This window comes from Neolamprologus multifasciatus, chromosome 10, assembly GCF_963576455.1.
Source record: "Neolamprologus multifasciatus chromosome 10, fNeoMul1.2, whole genome shotgun sequence".
Taxonomy (NCBI): Eukaryota; Metazoa; Chordata; class Actinopteri; order Cichliformes; family Cichlidae; genus Neolamprologus; species Neolamprologus multifasciatus.
Window position 1 is genome coordinate 14425786 of NC_140448.1, and position 25638 is coordinate 14451423.

Below are 25638 nucleotides of genomic sequence, written 5' to 3' on the forward strand. Positions count from 1 at the left end.
TGTCTTTTTGAAGTCAAGTTGTTGTCCTGCAACCCAGAGAGTTTATTTGTTAGTAGTGGATAGACTTTATCATTTAACAACATGTGTATGTTAAGTTTTGCTGCTTTAACCTTGCTGGAAAATTTTCACGTGTTCATGAGTGTAAGCTGTTTCTTCATTGCGTGTATGTGCATTTGTGGGTGGGTTATTTTAACTTTTTTCTCAAACAAGGCATTTCTCTAATTGTGTATGTTTTTAATTTTGTTTCCCAAATTTTGATTTCCCACCTTAAATGACAGCATTCCATGTCTTCAGCCAGGAATTAGAGCTTGCTTGTGAGATTCAGGGACACATGGTGCCAAAAACAATTCAGTGAAAAACTTGCCTGAAAATTTCCAGTGATGGTAACCGATAACTGGAGGAGAAGATGTCCTTTAAGCTTCTTTTTCGGGTGGGGACAAAGTGAGAGGTCAAACTGTTAAATTTTGAGCCAGAGCTTGGCCTGTCTGTCGTCCCAATTTTGTTAATCTATCCTTTTGCTGCTGTACTCAGGTCTCCTGGTTGAGAGAAATCCACCTGTATTAAGAGACTAAAACATTCATTTACTATTTTTCTTAAAACATCCATTTGGTTCATCTGCCTAGATTTTACTCTCTCTCTTGGTGCATAGTTCACACAGTCAGGCAGTTGCCTTTTATGTGCATGCAAGTTTCCGGTCACTTACCCCCAGCAGCTGCGAAGCCGTCTCTCCCATATCAAAACTCAGCCAAACATTAAACATTCACCGTAGTCATTCAAAACTTTATTTGTAATATTATAATCAGCAAAATCAGCGTTCTAATTACAGGCATGTATCATTGTTTGCAAATCATACTTATAAAACTCAATAACACGCTAAACAGGAAGTCCTCTGTGGGCTTCACAGCAGCCACCTCATTTGCATGTTCACACACTATCTAAAAATAGCTCGCAGCGCTGCAGCGCGCTGTCGTCACACACAGCCTCGTTTCACACTCAACTCTCTATCTTATTTTACAAAGACGTCTTATATTTACACTCACTCTCAGGCCTGAAAGTTTTAGCGCCTACACAATTTTGACAAATTTAAGATAACGGATCCAACCGAAGAAAGTCCAACTTTTTTGTAATCAATTAACCAGTATCAGACTCGAACTGTATCTGGCCTCATCTCTAAAATCCCTAACTCAATTTAAAGTGTCCAAAAAAGCGCAGATAAGGAGACTCTAACTCCTAGCTTGTTCCAGGATGCCCTGTACCCCACAGTCAAGCCCACTGAACTAACCCTGTTCGCCGACAGGTCAAGGTCGCGCGTCCGCGGCCAGGAGGGAGCGTAACCTCCGGGCTATGCGCCTCTTAGTGGACTCTAACCACCGTTCTAACAAAATTTATAATACTTTTAAACAACAGACAACACCCAAAAACAAGAGTATGACTGATGCAGATGCAACGTTATGGACATTTGAGACTCTCACTCGCAAAATGACCAACACAGATGCAATCTTTAGACTAATGGAGACTCTAACTCACAAAATGACCAATTCCCTATCAAACTACCTGAGACTCTAACTCAGTATTATTTTCCTTTACCTTGGGACTCTAACCCAATATTATTACTTTACCTTGGGACTCTAACCCAATATTATTACTTGTAACCTTAGTTCAAATTTCAACACTCATGAGATTTTTTATCAAAACCAAAACAGGCCTTCACCAGTAATTTCAGTGAGTAGACTTTTAATTTATACAGTCCAATTTGGCACAGTTTAGATTTACATTCAACAGGTTGTGCCTCACCTTTAGATATGCCGGCTTGCCCACTCACGTCAGACCACTGGCTCGTGCCTGCCCGTTCAACCACCTCGGACCGTCCAAACCTCCAAAACTTCCATCCCAATACCACAGGACGAGCCCCCAAAACTGTTACGGATTCAAATATTGGGAATGGATACAGGAGGAAAACCAAAATAACAACACTGGTCCGGCCGGGTCAAGTCAAACGATGATTTAATGAACACACGCGTGGGAGATGGACACCATACAACAGACAGCATCAGATCTCAAAATGGTGGAGCCTTGATCAAACTCTTATAGCCTCTAGTGGCCCCCACCTAATCATAAAAGCCTAAACATTCACATTCTTTCTCACACAGCGCCTAAGCTACGACCTTGGCTCCCTGTTTATCTGCTCCTGGTGAGATGGGGCAGAATGCTCTGTTCTCTTCTAATCAGACAAGTAAGGTGATGACTTTCTGTGAACAATATTTCTTATAACTCAGCAATATAATGCATCATAAAACAATATCATCCATTCACAATAAATCAGCAGTCTAATGTAATGCAAATCAGTTTACCAAATGTAATAGTTATCACCTTCTTCTAATTCAGGAGCATAATGCAAACTAAAACTACATAATAATTCACAATCTTTAATTAGGGGTCTAACATGGCATAAAATAATATCATAATCCCACAATACATACACATATATATATACATACATGTACATACATACATATATATATATATATATATATATATATATATATACGCACATACGCACATACGTATATGCATACGCACACATCTATACACACACAGCTACATAATAATAATAATATAAAAAGATGAATAACCAATACAAAAATAAATAAATAACAATAAAAAAGAATGAAAAACAAGGAACAGAGATAAAGGAGACAAGGGGGGTCATAAAATCTCTAAAAGTGAGGTTCCATAAACAAGACACATAACTTAAATAAGGGGCTAAGAAAAATCAAACTCTTCTAAAAATCTATGCAATTTGATTGCTTGGGGCTTATTTATGAGCTTAAGAGATTTACGGAACAGGGAGAGTTCGTTTTTAAGAGCAGGCCATGAAGGGGGGGATTTAGCATATCGGCATTTATGAATGTAATACTTTGTTATAATAATGAGATTGTTAACTAAAAACTCACTACTTTTATCCTTAAGGATTACTCCAATTTGAGTATTTTGAAAAGACCAAAAATCAATATTTCCATACTGGGACAATATTAGGACATGGAGAGATTTCCATAAATCCTGGATTGTCACACACCCATAGAACATGTGCTCTGTTGTTTCCGAAGTTGTTTTACAAATATAACAGTTGTCTAACACAAATTTAAATCTGTCTCTCATAAATTCATTGGAGGGGTAAATATTTTTTGTAGTTCTAAAATGGACTTCTTTAAATTTGGGGGGAATTGGAAATTTTAAATATTTGGTTCTGATCAACGAGATCTCAGATTTGTTATAATCTTTAAAGATGAGTGAATGTTTTGTCCTACCTGGATATAAGGTGTTAACCAAATACCTCCTCAAAAACTGATTATTGCATTTTTCATTAACCAAGTCAAGACCATCAGTAGTAATACACTTGCACTTTTTTTGCCCCCCCCCCCACCCCACCCCACACCCCTCCCCCCCCCAACACTTCCCCTTTCCCTAATATACCTATACCCCCCCCCTCCCCCCCCCCCACCCCACTTCAGTTCAGGGGTCATATGTGTGTTTAATAGTGTTTTATTTAATGAAACATTATGTGTTTTAATTAAACTCTTTTTAAAGGATTGTATAGGTCTCAGAGCTCTGTTATTTAGACATAGATGATTTAATTTAACTACTTTAGGGGTATTTTAACTAGTTAGGACCTGTCAGTATGTTCACAAGAGTTTTATTTAATCAATCCCCCCAGTTTTAATTTAACTAGTTTTTTTTCACACATCTACTGGAGTTTCTTTCCAGGGTTGATGCGATCATTTTATTTAAAAATCGGGATTTCGCAATGTTGAACTAAGACAAAGCCACCTACACAAATGGTAGGGGTGTGTAGTAAGGGTGTTGGCGGGAAACAGGAACTCCAGAGCAGGTGTCTTTTGTCTCTTCGAGAACTCTGGGAAGTAGCAAGGGAGTGTTAACCTTAAGGTGTGAAACAGGTGTGTACTGAGGCTACTTCATGTATGGGAACACACAGGGCGTCAGAGGGGGTGGTTATATGAGTTTATGTGTTTTTAACAGGGTTTTAATTTAATCAAACCATAGGGTTTTTTAATTAAACTATTTTTATCACTTAGGTGTATCTCGACATTCAGTTATGCAGACATATGTGTTCTTAAAAGCAATTCTTGGTTTTGAAGCTGAGTGGAGTGGAAGCTGTTTTGGTTTGCAGTGTTCCTTAACAAAGAGGGGATGGTTTTTTTATATACATCTAGTCAAAAGTGTTGGTAATAGTGTTTTAGTCAGACTAATTTTATAAATCTGACAATATCTCAGCTTGCTGCGATGCATGCGATTTATTTTAAAAACGGCACAAGTGGGAATTTCTTCTGAATGGGTAATGTCGGCATGTTCACAAGCGTTTTATTTAATCAATCCCCCCAGTTTTAATTTAACTAGTTTTTTTTTCACACATCTACTGGAGTTTCTTTCCAGGGTTGATGCGATCATTTTATTTAAAAATCGGGATTTCGCAATGTTGAACTAAGACAAAGCCACCTAGACAAATGGTAGGGGGGTGTAGTAAGGGTGTTGGCGGGAAACAGGAACTCCAGAGCAGGTGTCTTTTGTCTCTTCGAGAACTCTGGGAAGTAGCAAGGGAGTGTTAACCTTAAGGTGTGAAACAGGTGTGTACTGAGGCTACTTCATGTATGGGAACACACAGGGCGTCAGAGGGGAGTGGTTATATGAGTTTATGTGTTTTTAACAGGGTTTTAATTTAATCAAACCATAGGGTTTTTTAATTAAACTATTTTTATCACTTAGGTGTATCTCGACATTCAGTTATGCAGACATATGTGTTCTTAAAAGCAATTCTTGGTTTTGAAGCTGAGTGGAGTGGAAGCTGTTTTGGTTCGCAGTGTTCCTTAACAAAGAGGGGATGGTTTTTTTATATACATCTAGTCAAAAGTGTTGGTAATAGTGTTTTAGTCAGACTAATTTTATAAATCTGACAATATCTCAGCTTGCTGCGATGCATGCAATTTATTTTAAAAACGGCACAAGTGGGAATTTCTTCTGAATGGGTAATGTCGGCATGTTCACAAGCGTTTTATTTAATCAATCCCCCTAGTTTTAATTTAACTAGTTTTTCACACATCTACTGGGTTTCTTTCCAGGGTTGATGCGATCATTTTATTTTAAAATCGGGATTTCGGAATGTTGAACTAAGACACAGACACCTAGACAAATGGTAGGGGGTGTAGTAAGGATGTTGGCGAAAACAGGAACGTCAGAGGACCCCACATTCATCTATTGGAGGACTCTGGGAAGTAGCATGGGAGTGTGAACCTTAAGGTGTGAAACAGCTGTGTACTGGCATTGTTCCTGGAGATGGTATTTAATTGAGAGCCATGCTAGGCTCAGGGTGAACTCTGCATTCGTCGCGACAACACCATTTTCTTTGAGATCATCAAAACTAACATCGTTCTTTATAACATGGACATCTTAAACGGTAAGTAAAACAAAACCTATTATTGTATTTTTAAAAGTGTTATGTTAACATATTATAGGATATTTAAACTATCTTTTTCCTAAAACAAAAGCTTAATTTTTAGGAGTTCGGGAGAACGGCACAGGACCCTTTTCTTTAGAAACGGGTGCTTTTACAGATGGAACAACTTCTCTAACAGGCACAAGGTGTGTACAGAATTACGCGATTTTTAATCGTATGTATGTTTTAAGCTTGCGATTGTTTTAAATTATATAATAACAGAGTTTTTCTTTGATTTGTTCCAGGGTTAACAAACTGAGCAGGAAAACATTCAGACACCGTGACCACAGAGCCCATCCTTACAAAAGGTATGTATACAACGGGATGTATAATTGTGTATTTTAAAAAAAACAGCAAATGGGTTTAAACAATTCCAAATGTTCTAAAACCGACCGTTTTACACATACAGAGCCAAGCCAGAGAACCTTATGTGTGGAGAACCAGGGCCGTCGGGAATAACGCACACTACAAGGTAAGCATAGGTATATATATAAATTAGATAAAAAGAGATAGAGAGGGAGACACGCTTATTCTGTTTGAAATGGGTACATGTATAAATGTTTTAACACATATCTATCTTCACAGACTGCAGCACAGTACCCCACCTCATAATGATCAGGACACCGTACTCCAGACGTTTTTGGAATGTTTAAGCAGTATCGACCTCCCAGAACAACAAAAACCTGGAGCTTTGTGCAACAGTGGAGAGTCAGAAGCGATCTTCGTCAGCGGTCCTGCAACACCCCCGAGTGAGTGCTTGCCTCGTGATTTCTCTGATGTTTTTGAGTACAGTATATCAGATTTCGATCTTGTTCATATACCCACCACACCAGAATGTGTCAGAAATAGCATTGATTCACACGTAGATTTTGAAGACGACGGTATAACAGACTCTCAAATATCAGCGGCGTATGATGCTTACATGAAGGTTTCAGACGCTCAACCTGCTGAACAGAGTCATATAGCTTCATTAGTTGATAAATTATGTTTGATTGAAGCTAGACTCAATCAATACCACCAAGAAGCACAGGTACAAAGGCAACAGTTTACCAAATTCATAAAAAAAAGTGTGTAGTACATTAGACATCATCTGCAGCAAAATTTCAAGTCCCTGACTTTTAAAATCCAGACCATGGACCCTCCAAATAAATTATTTAAGCATAATAACGGAACCTCCACTCCTGTTAGATGTTTTGACTTAGAGACTTTTATGCAGTGGGCTGAAGAAACAAATAACAAATTAGACGATATTATAGCTAGACTTAATAGTGTGCCTGCATCAGCCTCATCTGATACACATCCTTGTCAGACTGTTCCTACGCCTGCTATTGCTGATGGGGCTATTGTTGTTGTTAATAATAGTGGTAGTACATCAGGTGTTGCTCGGACCACTGTTGTTACTGATGCTAACCGTATTGCTGCTGCTGCTGGTGTTATTGAGTCTGTTACCGCTTCTACTAGTACTACAGACACACATGCGTGTCCGGGCACCGCTGCAACACCACACACCCCCTCAGTCATTGTAAATTTCTCACAAAGTGATACTATCGTGATTGAGCCCGTTGTGCAATCTGGATCTGGCAGGCGCTCCCAGCCACACATTAGAGAGATACCTAATTTTAATGCTCGCGAATTGCGTGAGCGCCTTGATTTTAGGGGTATAAGTCTTGATCATCCAGAACAAGTACCTGCGCGAGTGCGCGAGTGCTTAGCCAATGTGGTAGACCGAGCTGTGGCTGGATCTCAACAGGGCAGTGTTCTAAACGTGGTCCTGCGTGGCCCCTCGCTGGCTTCAGATGTTCAGGCTGTTTTAAACGCTGATGATCGGTATGATCCGGAGCTGTTTCTCGATCGAATTGCACAAGTTATGCAGAGTAATGATGAATCTATCGGTGATGATGAATTAGAGTTTATTGTCACGGTAGCTCAGAACAGTAGTGGTGGGGCTCGCTTAAGACTGGCACAAATCCCTTATGATGAGATTCTCTCAAAGAAAGGCAGACATTTATACACACCAAACAACACACACAACAATTTGTGCTTCTCCCTATGTATAGCACATTCATTAAACTCATCAGCCTCTGAGCTAGAAAAACTCGCTACAGCTAAACGGATGCATGCTGAAGTAGGTCTATGCGACACACAGCAAGTATCATTCACCGATGTCAGTAAATTTGAGAAGCACTTCAACATTAAGATTGTAATCTATTACCACACAGAAGGGCGTAAACGCCTGGAATGTTTTTTCACACATGAAGAGCCAAACACAAACACGTTGATGATGTATCTCCATAATCAACATTACCACATGATTTTAAACCCGACCGCTTTTCTTGGTGCATCCTATGTGTGTAATTTCTGTTACAGTACATATAATACACCATTACACCATAGCTGTAAACATAGATGTAACACATGTTATACACTCTGTCAACACCACAGGGGTCCCACAGTGAAATGCAGCGACTGTAACCGCATCTGCAAATCACAACACTGTTACCAGCAACACAAATTACCTGAATTAAAACACAACATGATCCCCTGTGATAATATGAAACATTGCATGCACTGTGGCACCACATATAGAGAATCCAAGAAATCGCCACACAGATGTGCCCAGCCTAGATGCGAGCACTGCCGCGAGCCTAAATTACCCGGAGACTCCGACCATCAGTGTTTCATACAGCCTGTTGAAAAACAGAAGCCTACCGATAAATACATTTTATATGATTTCGAGACTAGGTACCACAACGGTAAACACGAGGCTAACTTTGTGTGTGCGTCTGATCTGAAGGGCAATAAGTTCACATTTAACACATTAAAGTGTGTGGAGGCGTTTGTGCAACATTACAGACGCCCAAGGTTTCGTGGGTACACGTTCATAGCACATAATGCATCTGGCTTTGACAACTACATACTCCTCGAGTACTTTGTCAGACAGTGCATAACACCTAGTGTCATAATGAGCGGCAGTCGTGTGATTTTGATGTATGACAGGGACTATGACCAGCGATGGATTGATTTGTTCAGCTTTTTGCCCATGGGCCTTGCCAAAATACCCTCTGCTTTAGGTTTTCAAGACCTGCAGAAGGGCCATTTCCCACACAGGTTTAATACGAGGGATAATGAGCATTATGTGGGCCCGTACCCAGACCCCTCCTTTTACGGCTATGAGCACATGTCTGAAAGCGATAAGGTGCGATTCATGGAATGGTACCAGGTTGCCTCACAGAATCCCTTTGATTTTCAGGCTGAACTCAGGCGTTACTGTGTTAACGATGTTGATGTCCTGCGTAAAGCATGCAGCATTTATCGTGACACGTTACTGGGTTGTACACAAGTTGATCCATTCATGTATACCACCTTGGCTGCATTTAGTATGGGTGTGTATAAAACGCTGTTTCTGCCTAGAGACACGCTCGCTCTCACGTATGACGGGGCATACGTTGAGCAGAATAAGACGTTTTCTAACGTCTCTATCAAATGGCTTCAATACGTGTCCCACACCACCAACAAAGTGGTAAAACATGCTCTCAGAGGAGGCGAACAGAGGGTTGGACCGTATTTTGTGGACGGTTTTGACCCCACAAGTAATACAGCTTATGAATTTGCAGGATGTTTTCACCACGGCTGTGTTAAATGTTACCCCAAGAGTGAAGTTAATCCTGTCAGCAAAGCATCCTATGGACTGCTGCATCGCATGTTTTGTGACAAAGTTGATGCACTGAGATCACAACACAGTGTGAGCGTAATAGTGATGTGGGAATGTGAATGGGCTGCCTTGAAGCAGACAGACCCTGCAGTTGTGGCTTTCATGCACACATACAGAAAGCCAGAACGCATGAATCCCCGAGACGCCCTTTTTGGAGGTCGCACAAATGCTCTAAAGCTGTACCACAAGACTGGTTGTGATGAAAAAATATTTTACTACGACTTCACCAGTCTCTATCCCACAGTGCAGTCTAAAAAAGACTATCCTGTAGGACACCCTCAAGTCATTTACACCAACTTTGACAAGCTAGAAAATTATTTTGGCTTTGTTAAATGCACAGTGCTCCCCCCTAAGGGTCTTTTTCACCCCGTCCTTCCCTACAGGTGCCACGGAAAACTGATGTTTCCACTCTGCAGCATGTGTGCTGAAGACCAAAACCAGCATACTGCATGTGGGCACAGGGACAGTGAGCGGGTGTTGAAAGGCACGTGGGTCTCATTTGAGCTTGAAAAAGCTGTTGAGAAGGGATACAAGGTTCTTGCTATTGATGAGGTGTGGCATTTCCCCAATAAGACCGACACATTGTTTAAAGACTATGTGAAAGCCTTCCTAAAACTCAAACAGGAGGCCTCGGGGTATCCTGAACACGTGAAGACACCTGACGAACAGAAGAAGTACATAGACGAGTATTATGAGAAGGAGGGAATAATGCTAGACCCATCCAAGATTTGTGTAAATAAAGCTGTTCGTAACTGTAACAAGCTGTTGCTAAACTCGTTATGGGGTCGTTTCAGCATGAGGTCAAATATGGCATCATCTGAGCTCATTACAGACCCTTCCAGATTTAGTCAGCTAATGTTTAGCGACCAGTACGACGTGCGTCAATTTTGTTTCATCTCTGACGACGTCGCAATGGTGCAGTGGCGGCATGCTGATGGTAGAGCTTCCCGTGTGAAGGACGTTAATGTCTTTGTCGGGGCCATGACCACTGCACACGCCAGACTCATGCTGTATGATTTGCTAGACAACTTGCAGCAGCGCGTGCTGTATTGTGACACGGACAGTGTCATTTTCACGGCACGCCCTGGCGAGTGGATGCCTCCTCTAGGTCCGTTTCTGGGGGATCTCACAAGTGAATTAGACTGTGGAGAGGGTGGTGTGGAGGATTACATAGCAGAATTTGTTTCCGGTGGGCCAAAATGCTACGCGTATCACACATCGCTGGGCAAGACCCAGGTCAAATGTAAAGGCGTAACACTGAATGCACTAAACTCAAAAGTTGTCACCCACGACTCCTTGAAAGGTTTAGTCCACAAGTTTGTAACCAATCAGACATCAGACGCACACCTAGTTGCTGTGTCTGATAGCATCAGACGCGATAAAAAGAAGCTTCATTTGAAGAATAAAACCATTGTGAAAAAAGTTAAAGTTGTTTACAATAAGCGCCGTGTGCTCCCAGACTATACAACCGTACCTTATGGATTTTAAATTAGAACAGGGGTTTGACGCCCGGTTGCAGCACCCGTTCAGTATGGTGGTCAGCGGTCCCAGTAACTGCGGCAAGACTTTTTTTGTTAAAAGCATAATTGAAAATTCTTCCAGGATTATATCATGCAGCATTGACAATATTGTATATATATACTCATGCTGGCAGCCATTATATGACCAGCTTCTTAAGATAAGAGACATAAACTTTGTTAACGGTATACCCGAATCTCTTGATGACACCATTCTTCCTGCAGAAAAGAACAATTTGTTAATTATAGACGATGTAATGAACGATGCAGCTAACAATTTAGAAGTACAAAATGTGTTCACAAAGTATGTGCATCATAGGAATTTGAGTTGTATATATCTAGTTCAGAATTTGTTTATTCAAGGAAAATCCAGTAGAACCATTTCCTTGAACACTAACTATCTAATATTGTTTAAAAATCCGAGAGATAAATATCAGGTTATGCTTTTAGGTAGGCAAATGTTTCCGGGTAATACTAAATATTTTATAGAAGCGTTTAATGATGCCACATCCACAACATACGGGTATCTTTTAATAGACTATAAAGCTAAGACCCCGGACTATTTAAGACTCAGAACAAATTTACTATCAGAGCGTCCGGTTGTTTACATTCCAAAACAAAAATCAGCAAAGAGGTGAAAGGATGTCATCACGCATGCGGAGGAATCTGTCTCTGTTGGAGATGATATACAGGGCTCCTCCTACTCTACGCAGAGTTATTATTAGTAATTCAAACTTAGATTTTATCAATGCGCTGTGTGAGATAGCCTTTAATGTATTGCATGGTAACATTCCACTGACCAATCAGCAGTACAAACAGCTGAAAAAGAAAAAATCAATAATCAGACTGATTGCAGACAAAAAAATAAAAACTTTGAAAAAGAGAAAGACAATCAACCAATCTGGAGGGTTTTTACTGCCGCTATTAGGGGCTGCAATCCCTTTCATAACCAGTCTGTTAGCAAACAGGTGAAAATGGAACATGTGCAAAAGATGTTTTTGGTACCCCAACACCAGTTGGACTTAATAAAGCAACAGCAGCAGCAGCAGCAGCAAACAGGCAGCATCAGACAACAGTCTCAGAACGAGTTGGACAAGGAGATGTTACAAGTGTTACAAGATTCTGACATAGATGTGTATGAGAAGGCTAAAAAATACAGCGATATTCTCCAAAGATACCTTACCCTTGTGAGACAAGGTGCCCGTGAAAAGAATGTATTGTCTTTATCATTACCTGAACAATTTAACAGGGATGTGCAACCCCAGTCGGCGGACACATCGCCTGTTCATGGTGATGCAGGGGTGAGGGATCTTGTTGCGGAGAATGTTTTAACACACATACCTAAAAGGAGTAGGAGGAATGCAGAACTTATTCTATCAGCGGTGAGCCGTTCGCCACACTTGATCTCTTACAACGACAAAGGCGAAATTGTTGTTGATAAACACACCATCCCTGGTTCACACATTTATGATCTAATTAAAGGCGTCACAACCACACACACACCCTCTGAGGGTTTGAGACCTATCGGCTGGACAGAGTTTTTAAAAGCTGTCTCAGATTTAAACGTACCATTATCAGCCATATCTAACACAGGCATACGTAAGACCGTCGCCATGTATAAAACCGATCACACACTGTCTGAAGACCCTGGTTTTTTAAAACACACACCAAAAAAGATCACCCCTGGCGGACCGCTGCGACATAGTACACTAAAAAAAATAAAGAATAAAAAAAACAAATTAAAGGGGGGTCCTGTAGAGTGGTTGGATTTTTGAATTCAGGTTTTTTCTTATTGCACCTGAAATTGTTTTTCTGCTAAAAATATTTGCTGTTTGGTGTTTTTCTACTGTAATGGGTTTTTTTTTTCACTTATTGCTGCTAAATTGTTTTGTTTTGTTTTATTTTATTACTGTTAAATATATTATGTCTTTATTACTGTTAAATATATGTTTTTCTTTTTTATTACTGGTTAATGTTTGATTTCTTTTATTTATGTTTAAACAATGTATGTTGTGAATCTATATATATATATATATACGAGATTTGATAATAAATACCATTGACTCGATTATCATGCTCTCATGTTGTTTTTATTATTCTCATTAGTACATGTCAGTATCCGCATTGCACACACACGTAATCACTGCATACAGCAACAGGTTGTATGTTGTTGACAAATTGACACACCATAGCATCATTACAAATTAAATCAGACCCATACATGTTAAGCAGACGCTCATAAGATACACCATTTTGCACATGATATAAAAAAAATACACAATGTTGACCGCATGTGATGGAGAAGTCGTTCTGCACTTGTTTTCCTGAATATAAAACAGTGGAACAGTTTTTTAGAAGAAACATCTTTATTGCTGGGGGAAAACTGTCTAACGAGTGACCAAAACTATCAAAAAAATAACCGCGTCTGTCTCTCGAAATATAAACAGCAAGCCAATGTTCCCCGGGCATCGTAGAAGGGTGGGTGTTTACAATACCCATAGCAGGGAGTCTTTGAAGCCGTTCAGTGGTTAGCTGATCATAGGCTAACACGCCTAGGAAATGTGTGTTTTTATTGATAATGCTGCCGATCACGGCTGATAGTTCTATAGTGTTCATGACCGTTTTTGTCTCAATAGTAGTCCAAGAGCACCTGTCTCATGTTAGATATTTCAATGACTGAATCAAATACCGAATAACACAAGAGGTTCACTGTACGGGGTAGTGGATTTCTGAAACGGGTTTCCAATCTCACGTTCCCAGTTTTAATTAACGACACATTCCCTGAATGTCCTTCGTCAGCTTCCAGATTGAAACAGAATAAAGTGTAGCCGTTACCAAAGTCAGCACGTGTAATAGCTAAGGATCTGTCCTTTAAATGTCTTCCTGTGGTTTGTATCAGCTGGTAAAATTCTCTGGTATAGTGTTTTCTCTGGAAATTTGGCTGGAATGGTTTAGCAGGATAAGCCTGACTATCAGCATATAAAGACATAAATTCTATATCGCAGTTTTCAAAATGAAATGGATTACGCTGGTAGGAGCCAGTGTATGCTTCATTGTCTATAAATGCAATGATCACAAATTTAGGTATCCTACCCATAAATAAATTGTCATTTGTTGATATTCTAGCCCCTGCAGGTATGGAGAAGGTCTTTAAAGACACTCTGTCTACCGTGTATTTTGCGTTTGCATGGTGCAATGCCTTGCTGTGTGCAAGTCTGACGGTCGGTGATACACTAACTTTCTTGACAAAGAGACTGGCTGAGACAATTTTAACTCTGTATGCATTGGCATCCGCTGTCATGAGAGCAAATTCGTCTTTAGAGCGCACAAATTTCAGTGACAGGTCGATTCCATTAAGTAACAGTTTTTCTTGAAAAAACAGGTCTGCATGTACTGGTGCAATCAATTCAACAATACTGCTATTTGCTGTGTAGCCACCTCTGGTCACCAGGCCCTGGTTCTCTCCTTCTATAGATGTGTCATTCATGTGTGATGATGTATCCTTACAGAATAACCCGGTGCTGAACTGTGTGTCTAAAGTGTCCTTATTATAATTGATAAGACATTCTATCACACCTCTGTATGGATATGTGTTGGATGATTGACTAATGAGCCGGTCTCCCAAATTAACATCAACTTGACTAAATATGCTGCATCCAGGATAATTAATAAATCCTACATTAGCGTCCCTAGCCAGGTTTGAGCCATCAGCATTTGTGATTCTCACACGTGTGTAGATATATGAGTCATTTAGATCCAGGTAATCTTCACCGGACGATGAGATGTAAAACTCGATCGGCCCTCCATCAGTGATTGCAGATACAGGTGGGATTTCGATAAATGTACTTTTCTCAATGCTAGTCTGTGTGTAGGGAACAGTAAACAGGTCCAGCTCTGTTTTTACACATTCTCCAGAATGACTGTGTAACAGTGCCATTTAGAATATGTCAAACGCTGCAGTTTTTGAACGACTGGTTCTGGGTCTTTTCACTCTGCGTGGCGGTGTCCGTTTGCTAGCTCTCCTGCTAGGTTTTGTGGTTTTACGCTTTTTAGACAACGGCTGCCCTGGGGGTGGGGTCTTAGATGGTCTGGGCGTATACACATACAATCCGCTACCGTCCTGCTTAGTGGTTGAGGGTCTGGTTATGTTGGTTATGACATCAGACACTATGCCCGATGCGGCTGTTTTTAGGTGTGGTTTGACTATGCTAACTCCTTTTTTAAACAGTGGTACAGCAAATCTAAACAAGCTGCGGAACAACCCACCCAGCCCTGACCCATATTGCGTACTGGTCCCAACATACCCTCCGAGCTCTCCACCAGCCTGTGATAAGTAGTATTTTACATATTTTGAGTCATCAGTGTTGTAGACGGCCATCCTTTTTTTTCAAAAATGGTGGGTTATCGGTCGGAAGTGTAACTTGACAAACACCTTGCCGTATAAAAAGGGTATGTGTTGATTTCGATCGTCTTTCAAATCAATTTCTATGTCGTCGATCAATGTCTTTGACACAGGTGTGTAGTGTGGGCTGTCAAATTGTAGAATAGGCAAGCGGCGGTCATCGTCCGTGATATTTATAGCTCTTAATAGCCTCGCGTGGGCGTCACCCACAAGCTGGTAATCAACGATATCTGCATAAATAAAGATGTTATATTTTCCCCCGTATATGTCTGCGGGGTGCGGGGCATATGTGTTTTTATAATGAAGTACAAACGGCTCTCCTGTTTCGAATCCTAGGATTTCCGCCAGTCTCCCTCTAAATGTGAGAATAGTCCCCCTAGGTCCCATAACACAGGCATGGTTAGTAACTGTGTTGTATTGCATTTTAAGGTCTCCAGTGGTTTGGTACTGCTGACATTTAAAATTAAATTCTTTTATTATCTGTTCCACAGATGCATAATGACCCACAGACAGTTCGATCATGGTTACGGCGATGGTTCCATCTTTGACTGGGTCATGAATTTCCACTTGCGAATCTGATTGTGGAAAAGACATCCATATGCGTGGGTACTGTATCTCTATAACAGCGACCTCATACGGCTGATCCAAAACAATAGGTTTTGCTAGCTTTGTTCTAAAATTAGATATCTTATTACCCGGGTAAACATGCGCCGAAGCATTCGAGAAGAGGCTTACATAGAAGCCTGCATTGTTGTTGTTCTTTTTATTCATGCTTTCTCAGTCTATGCTCAGTGTTAAATGAATGTGTGTAGAGCTGCGTCATCTGAGTTAATTACGCCTCAACGATGTCTTTCTCTGGAATCCACGAATTAAAGCTGTTGGGCCATCCTAGCCATTTCACTAGCACATGCTTTTTCCGACCCACTTTTTTTCTAGCCAATATGTTTTCAATTTTAAATGTTTTGTTTTCATCAACAACCACACGTTGTATCTCAGGCTCATAAAATGACCCTTTCAATACCTCTCCTGCTAGATCCGCTAGTCTGTACACTGGGGGCTGTCTCCCTATACGTTCCTTGACTGTGAAAATCTCATCAGTGTAGGTCTGCTCGTATCCTTTTCGAAACCTTCCTCTCAGTTTTGATATTCGTACAGTGTCGCTAATATTAAATTTAAAGCACAGTTCCCTCTGAGGCCTCGTTTTGTACAGCGCGTTAAAGACCGACTTCTCATTATCCTTATTCACCTCTGCCGGAGCCATTTGGATAGATCTGTGATAAGCATTGTTATATGCTTGTGTGAGATCTGGTATGACATCTACATATCTCCGGGAGTTGGCTGATGTTAAGTACTTCCACATTCTACCCTTGAAGCTACGATTGAATCTCTCGACAATACTGCATTTAACCTCGCTAGCTGTTGAGAAATGCTTGATATTATATCGCTTCATTAGCTGTTTAAAGGTTGTATTATAAAACTCTTTGCCTTCATCTGTTTGTAGTTTCACAGGGATCCTACCCTCACTAAGTATATCCTCAAAAGCAGCTGATACAACATTCGCTGTCTTGTTTGTTAGGCATCTAACCCATGCGTATTTTGAGAATACATCTATACATGTTAGCAGATATCTCACATTATCATTATCTGTCACATATTCACACATGTCAACCGGATCGGCTTGAAACTGTTTGTCGACCCCTGTCACCAATACTCTATTTCTGGGGAAATGGATCCTCACAGGTTTATGGAGTGTGTAAGTGTCGTCTTGTTCTAAATAATGTTTGACCTGAGATATTGGAGGTGTTACACCTGATGCCTCCCCTGCAGCTATACGTAGCTTATTTAAACTGGCCAACCCCGCAGGATGGGCTGGATCATGATATATTTTATGCAATGTGCTTTCCATGACTGTGCAAACCACAAATGACTAAGAAGTTGGTGTTAACACGTCTTTTTATTTAATTTTCACACAGACACAATCACAGACAATGGATACTTGAACAGCACACATTAAACCAGGTGTCTCCCACCCCAGTAGTTTCCAATCATGCGGAGCATGGCTGGTTTAACACGGCGGGCGCAAGTACTTGCTTCTAGCAGGTTCACAATGTTGTCATTAATGGCGCATACTATATGTCGCTCTGATCTCAGTTCACACATGATGTGTTCTGCAACTCTGCGGATTTGTGTTCCAGTCCCATCTGCGGTGTATGAGCATACAAACAGCCGGATGGCTGGGATGAATCGGTCAGTCTTGAGCCTTATCATCACATCGTCATAGTAGGTGTCGAAGAAATACTCAGACAATTCCTGCAAGCAGCTGTGTTGCACCTGACTGGGATGGCCTGTTTGGCATCCGTAACATGTCTCTTGTAGAAACTCATTCAGCGCCAACATCAACAGGTGGAGAGTTGCGAGTTTGATGTCGATTACAGTTTCCTCCCACAGGTCTGATATGAGGGGGTCCTGCGAGCATGATGGTGAGGGTGGTGGAGTCTGGGGGGTCGGGATTAGCAGCCCTATTGATGGAGACTCTGACAGGTCCCACGACGGCGAGTCATGCTCTGTAAAATGAAAACCACAAGCTCTTAATTTGTCACATAGATACACACACAACCCCACACACACACCCGCACATTAAACCTACCAGTTTATTGTTTAGTTGTCGGAAGGTCTTATGATTTTAGGTTTGCACAGGGTAGCAGGCAAACCAGTCTTCGGACAACTCGCCAGATCGTCAAAAACAAGGCGTTTTCTAATACTCTCGTACACAGTGTTGAGTCTGTCCCTCTTGATCGCGTCGTCAATCTGGCTAAACAGACGCGACAAACCTCTCCAGTCGCACCACTGTATAAAAAACAAGTCCTTAAACCATCTTGTGCGCTCTTCGAGGTTTAGAGGGTAAGGATTTAACCTCCAGTTTTCAAGCCCTCTGGAAGCAATAAGACTATCCCTGTCATCACATACACTGAGAAAAATAAAGTCTTCAGGGTTGCGATTGAAACGATCAGCCTCAACCCTGTAAAGCTCAGGGCCTGATGCACTGTTCCACTGGGAAACATACAGCACCTCTGGGAAGCCCACATTGTCCAGGTCCGCACACACTACGGTGCGGAAGAGCTTCCAGTTTTTGGTAGAGAAAAAAAAAAAAAAAAAAGTGCCAGTATATTACTACTACCATCTAGTTTAATTTTATGTAAATTTGGAGTCGGTATATTTGAAAAATTGTTCTTTATCGTATTTACAAGGACTATTGGGATATTCTGTGAAACCTTTTTATAGAGCTCGAGCGAGCAACTCATGTCATATTTCTCATTAAGCCTGTTTAATTCAAGTATATCTCCATTTTCATCCATTATATGTGCTACAGACCAAATTTGTTTTATCATCCATTCTTCCACAAACATAGATTTCCCCCGATTCAATATCACCCTATTGTTCCATAATGGAACGTTGTGGGGACTAAAGTTATGTTTAAACATTAATTTCCAATTTAACAAAACTTGTTGATGAAATTTGGAAAGTTTTATGGGTAGTTTAGAAATTTCAAAATCACATACTTAAAGGAATTGGATCCCCCCAACTTTGTTGAAAATAAGAGATGGTATCAAGAACCAGATCTCATTATCATTTTTTATGAAAGATCGGAGCCAATTAATCTTTAAAATGCCATTCATTATTTCAAAATCGATTATCTGGCTGCAGCCACTGGGTAGCGCCATATTGCGACCTCCACACTAACCGGAAACACGTGACCTCCACAGTAACCGGAAACACATAGATTCAGTTAAATCGACTTTGACAACGAAAACTAAATTGTGTTTTTGTTACTAGTGATGCTGCTGATAAATAAATTTGGTTTTAAGTTGTTTTTTTGACACACTTTTAATGGGTTTATTAAAAAAACATCACCATTCATTCAGCTTGTTTGTGGCCAAAAGTGTCCATGTGTTCTGTTTTCTTTTTTTTGCTACTTTTTCTGCATAAAGGTTTTTTCATAAATATAAAGTAGTCATTACTTTTTACATTTTTTATCCTTCAAACACACTTTTGTAGTACAATGCTGTTTCTCAGATTTTTTATTTATTTATTTTGCAGCACATTGCTTGTGCGTTCTGATTGCTGTAGACCATTGTCAATCAATCTAGTGCCGTTTGGTACCGGGCCGCGAGAGTTTAGACTCGGGTGTGAAGTGTATGGTTTTCAGGGTTTTTAATTGTTAAGTCGGGTTCCCTGGGTCTTTTCCCGTGTTGTGGTCGTGTGTCTTATTTTGAAAGAACTATTTACGCGTTACCATAGCGACCAGAGAGCATCAAGATGCAGAGAGGAGGACGTTACTCGCAATGTTGTTGGCGTATTTCAGGAGGACGCTGCTCATAAAGTTACACAATTACGAATTCGCGTTTATTATTATATTTTCAAAATACCACCGTTTTTGTCTTTGTTTGTATCATTTTATTTTGTCGTATTTATCTGCAACACCTTAAAGGCCGGTCCGTGAAAATGTTGTCTGACATTAAACTGGTCCATGGTGCAAAAAAAGGTTGTGCTGTACACTACAGAATGCGTTTAGCTTGTCGAATTTATATAAATCTGCCCACGAAACGTTTTGCACGGTTTCGTTTTATAATACTGGACTTATGTTTCTATGATGGGTTGAACTTTACGAGTGTTTAAACAAAAGAGAAAAGTGTGAAAATGTTCATGCATGTCTGAGGAAAGTGTATAAAGCATGTAGTGAGGGGTTTTACACTCTTAAAACATTTTTAGTAATTGTAAAAAAAATAAAGTTGCCTACTTCGCGTAGCGAATGTAACTCCCGCGATAAACGAGGGACTGCTGTATTATTAATAGTAGAGTCTGGGACATCTAATTGATTAACATCCACATTGATTATCATGCACTATTATTTTTGTTCAAGGACAGCAAAAACTATAAAACTCTCTCTCAGCTTGTTCGTTGCTAAAAAAATGGCCACTTTTGTGTATGTTCAAAAAATGCTGTAAAATGTGTATTTATTAAAACATTTATCTACCGACTTGACTCTTTAAATTAGCTTCAGTCCTTTTCATCAAAACCAAAATTTTATCTACATTCTTTTTTTACTCTTTAAATGCCAGTTAGGTTATATATAGTACCAGTAACGTTTCAGATAAAAAGGTGATAAAGTCCTAATGGTTTCATAAATCTTCCTATTTTTTTTTTTTTTTTCATATAAGCATCGGGGACAAGGCTGTCTTGCAATTGTTGACGTTCACTAGTGTGCGCCCTATTTCTTCCAGGATGACTCTTCATTTGTAGGTTTTAGTGGACTCTTAGTACTGTGAAGTGATTTTCATGGGACAAAGGCTTGTATTCCAAGATCTGTGAGATTGTAGAAATGAGCAGTAATTCCCTTCTTGCCATCTTTCCAGAAAAATAAGTGATCTGGAAGCTGTTACGCTTACTTACAGCAGCAGCACTTTCTGTACCTGCATAAAGTCCAGGACACATTTACTAACAGTATGTGTTGCTGTATGTGCTGCAGCTTTGAATCTTTTATTAATATATATTTTGTTAATATTTTGGCTATGGTGTCTTGTTATGAAATGCACAAGAGTAAAAGTGTTAGCATGCGGTCAAAGCTAAGTTTGACTGGGAAACTCAAAGCTCAATAGTCTGTATCAACAAAAATTCACTGCAGCCTGTGTAATATTTTATGCGTCATAATTTATTCCAGTCTAACTTGCAAATACATGTTTGCGTTGCAATGTCATGCACAAACACACGCAACTATTAGATCCTTAAGATCAAACCTGTGTCATTCTTTTGATCCACTGCAGTGTAGTAGTCACAAAAAAAGAAGTGCAGATCAGAGGGTTAATTCGTAAAATGTCTAAAAATATTATTGATTACAGGATAATACATAAATGTTAATAGCAACTGTAAGCTTTTGACTTTGAAGTTACAAGTATAAACAATGCTGTTACATTTACACTAATTTTTTTTACTATAAGTATGGACATAAAACAAGCTTATTATAAAATGTTGTTCACTTAATTGGAATTCTGTACACTGAAAAAAAAAACCCCAACAACACATAAAAAACACAAACAAACAGCCAGTGCCTTCATCTGTCCATTAAGTGTCAGACATCGCATTGACCTGTAGTCTCTGCTCGTCAGCACATGTAAAAAGAGCTCCATGTCCTCTGCAAACTGAAAAACAAAGAAGAAGAAGTCCCTCTACACAAAAAAACACTGCAGATGACAGGCCAGGCAAACATCTGTTGACCTGTTTGAATGCTTCCTCATCATGTCAGCCTTGAAGGTTTTTTGTAAGGAGACTAAGACCACAGTGAGGGCATTTCATTTCCATGGACTTTCCACAAGCCACAGTTCCATTTAGCACAGATGGAGGAGCACATGAATGTTCTACCGAAGATTCAGAAAATGGTTTAGATACTGGAGACAAGACATCGAGAGGGAGATGGGGCTCCACAGAGAGTTCAGTGGGGAGCAGTCCTGAATGCTGACATGACAATAATTGACTTGCCATATCCCCACGCTGTATGACTGTCATGTTGCAGACAGGGCAGTGAAAGTGCACCGGCATATCATTTTGTCTGTAAGAGAGAAAAAAAGAAGAAGAAAAACAACAACATGTAATTTAAATGCAGTTGTATAGAATGCAATCAGTTTATCTAACAATCAGATTGTACATATTAACAAAAACATCCAAGCCATCCTTAATAATGAAAGCAAAATGGTGTGGATCATAAGAGCTGTCAGGAAATGTGGTGAACAAGAAAGAAAATATTTAATGAAAACGCACTTTTTTTCTCTTGCTGATGAATTAACTGAACTGTACAATGTGAAAAGCAACATTTAAGTCAACAAAGAGACTGCAGAGGTGCTGAAAAGAATGGCATATTTATAACTTTAACTATGAGGTATATTTAATACTAACATACCTTTGAAAGGCAAAGCATTTTTAATGCGTCCATTTATTTGCTCCTCAATCTTTGCCCTGACAGTAGGGCTGAAAGTGGGGCACAGAGGGCAGTGAAACAGCCAACACGTGGTGCATTCCTGCAATTCTGGCTTGGAGGCAGAATTCCAATTTGATATGTGCATCTAAAACAGAGAGAAAAACAGATAAACACCATATACACATTTAAGTTCAGGTTTTAGCAGAAATAACACGTTACAGTTAGCATGTAAGAGATTTGGGGAGAAAATTCTTCACAAAAACATAATTTACAAGACACTTTTATTTGTGACATATGTATCTATTGACATATAACAGATAATTTAACAAAGGCTAACTAAAATCTGGGCAATAAAAAAGCAGAACAGAATGGAATAGAGAATATTAGTATTTATAAATGTATAAATCTCTTTGTGACAAACTTTACAATGTTGATGTAGGTGCAATGAGAGAAATGAATGAAGCACAATATGCAGTAAATGGAACAATGTGCATTGATGTCAGACAGTTAAAAGCAGTGAAGTGAATTTGTTCAATAACAAGCAAAAATCAAATACGTTTGAAAGGGACCACTAAATGCTAGTCAGAGGTGTTAAAAGTGCACACATTCCTTACTTAATAGTGGTGCACGGATCGACATTGAAATATCGATTCTTCCGATCCCAGTAATTTATGTTCTAGAATCGATTCTCATATTAAAATATCGGTATTTTAGTACTTTGGGGTAAATTTGTAGTTTTTCATTAACAGGAACACAGTGGTAAGAAACTATATCATTCGGATCGTCTAAATTGGAAGAAACTACTTCCTCTTACGCCTTTCATAGTCATATGCGAAATACGGCTGTATAAATGTGTCGCAGCCCCTAGCCAGTGTTGCCAACTCCTCAGTAAGGAAAATCGCTATTGGCTATGCTAAAAGTCTCTAGAAGTTGCTAAACGACGTCATCGCGTAATTTGCATAATTGGTCATGCTAATATCATTGTAACCCACGTTGTAGGAGAAAAAAGAAGAGACATAAATCTTGCCCTGTGCTCAGTGAATCTGCGTTCGACTACTCCGCCTAGGCTGCACTGTCGAGCACAGATCCACTGAGTGCTCAACACAGACAGCATCGTCAGAAGGAAAGTTGATAAAATAAATTAAAAATTTTGTATTGTTCGATACATATGCGTACCGAACCGAAAGCACTGTATCGAACGGTTCAATATTGATACGAGTATCGTTGCACCCCTAATATATATATATATAATTATTATTATTATTATTATTATAAAAATAACAGCTGCAGTAACTAATTTTAGACCAATAGAAATGACACCCCGATTTGCAGCAGCAGAGAACAAATGAAAAATTTGCTCTGGTCACTTCATGAAAGTTGAGGGGATAACCTGATGATTGCAATCAAAGTGGCACACAGACCTACGCATACATTTTCATGTCAGTTCAGAGGAGAAACAAAGTAAGGAGTCATCATCAACAGATACAGCAATCAAGAGAAAGAAAAATAAAACAGCAACACCATCTTTATTTCAGTTTATCCTGATAAAATCGAGTTGTAGGGTTTACTTACAAGCAATGAAAAAACTTTCAATATTGAAATGCTCAAACCTCACACCTGGAGAGACAGATACAGTTGGGCAGTGAGCACAGGGCACAATAGAGGATTTTGTGCTCTCAGGCCACCCTCACAAAGTCTGTTTCTGATTGTTTGGTCTGAGACATTCACACCAGTGGCCTGCTGGAGGTCCTTTCGCAGCTCTGGCTCATCCTGTTCTTCCTTGCACGAACAATCAGTTACGGTCCTGCTGATAGGTTAAGGATCTTCTATGGCCCTCTCCAGCTCTCCTAGAGTCTGTTCCCTGGAATCTCCTCCATGCACCTCATTTTGTGCTGGTAGATACAGTAAACCTTCTGACATTGGCACATATTGATGCTCTGGTCCAGGTGTCATTGCATGCTACAAGCAGTTGCACTGACCCTAGCCCAATGCAAAACTACTTAAAAAATAATAACAAAGCAGCTGAAACTGATTAACAACTCCCTCTGCCTGTTTCCTGATCAGACCAACACCCTGATTAAAAAGTTATCATTTAATTTTGTTGAGTATTATATACCACTTGGTTCAATAACAATGTCTTATGTTAATTTCTGCTTTTTGTAACCTTGATCGCTCAGTGAAAGATAAGCCTACCCCTCTAGCATGTCCGTATGTGTTGAGACAAATTAGATTTGGAGATGTATCTGTAAAAAAATTTAAGAACTGAGGGACTGAATGTAACAAACCCAAAAACAGGCAGAATGAACAGTCACAGCAGATTTATTGTAGAACTCTAGTGATAATAATGGGTAGGAGTTAACTGCTCAGAGTTGCAGCTGGCAGTGTTTGGATTCAGCTGGTGGATGTGAATAAGAGAGATGGACAGGCAGGCGTGGTAGCTGATGATGTGAAACTCTGGTACCAGACAAAGGATTTGATGCACAGGAACTAACAAAGACTCTTAGGAGGTCAGACAACAAAGGGACAACATTATAGAACTACAACTTGGCCGCAGTGTTGATACCATATTGACAAACTGAACAACTGAGTCAAGAGCAGGAGCTTGATTGGTGGATTAGTCTCATGTAATCAAGTGAATTGGCAGCAGGTGTAGGCCACATCCAGAAAACACACACACAAACAGAATGCTCCACTCACATCTTGCTTCCTGAGCTGCAAGCAGTAGAGGTAGGGAGACCTGAGAAGCGAGGCAACTGGCATTTAACAAAATGAGGTGTCTTTGCGTCAGAGCTATAATTTTAAAGCAGCGTCAGTTTATTAGAAACACATGCTGCACGGTTGCAGAATCTTTGCATTCTCTCGTGTCCATGTATCTTTGTGCTATAAGAATAAAATGAAGTCACTCAGTTTCACTGGACATGTTTGAGGAAGGCAGGATTTGGGTTTTTCAAGGTCAAATTTCTTTTTTTCTTGTTAGGTTTGGAAAATTAATTCCTAAACATCACACCTGGAGAGACATCTGTGCCATTTGGTAGATGCTGTATTACCCTTTTATTTATGCACCTGACTGATAGATATAGGTTTGTCAGCCAGGATGTCAAGCTGACATTCACACTTTAACACAGTCTCAGCGTTTATGTGCAGAGAAATTGTTAACATAATCTAAAAAAGCAGCCAAAGGTTTCTCGGAAACAGTCGCTGAAGAGCTGCCGTTTTTAATGATGATGCTTTGATTCATTGTTTTGGAATAAAGGCTGTGAATGGATTTATTCACTACAACAAGTATTGTCAGTAAAAGCGCATGATAACAGCTTGCGTTGATAATTTACAGCCTCTAACTGCATCCTATCACCAGAGTCCTGTCCTCACTGATATAGTGCCTGTGGGTCTCGTGCTGGTATTGTCTAGCCTGGGGCTCGGGACCTTGGGCTTATCAGGTGCTCTGATCCCTGTCTTTTTTTTTTTTTTTGTCTATTTGCGTTACCCTACTTATCTGTGTGCTACATTCGGAAACCTGTTGGACTCCAT

General features: G+C 39.9%; 1 protein-coding gene across 1 annotated transcript; it reads left to right on the forward strand.

Annotated features, from left to right (window-relative positions):
• The first annotated feature begins 5225 nt into the window (after positions 1–5225).
• LOC146509829 (uncharacterized) lies at positions 5226–17645 on the forward strand. Its single transcript, XM_085175309.1, has 4 exons — positions 5226–5655; positions 5755–5817; positions 5919–5981; positions 6095–17645. The coding sequence occupies exon 4, from the start codon at positions 6642–6644 to the stop codon at positions 10707–10709; it is 4068 nt and encodes a 1355-aa protein (XP_085031435.1). The 5' UTR covers positions 5226–5655; positions 5755–5817; positions 5919–5981; positions 6095–6641; the 3' UTR covers positions 10710–17645.
• Positions 17646–25638: the final 7993 nt, after the last annotated feature.

Bases quoted from the DNA above. Each gene is read 5' to 3' on its own strand.
- LOC146509829 (XM_085175309.1), top strand. From the start codon at position 6,642: ATGGACCCTCCAAATAAATTATTTAAGCATAATAACGGAACCTCCACT.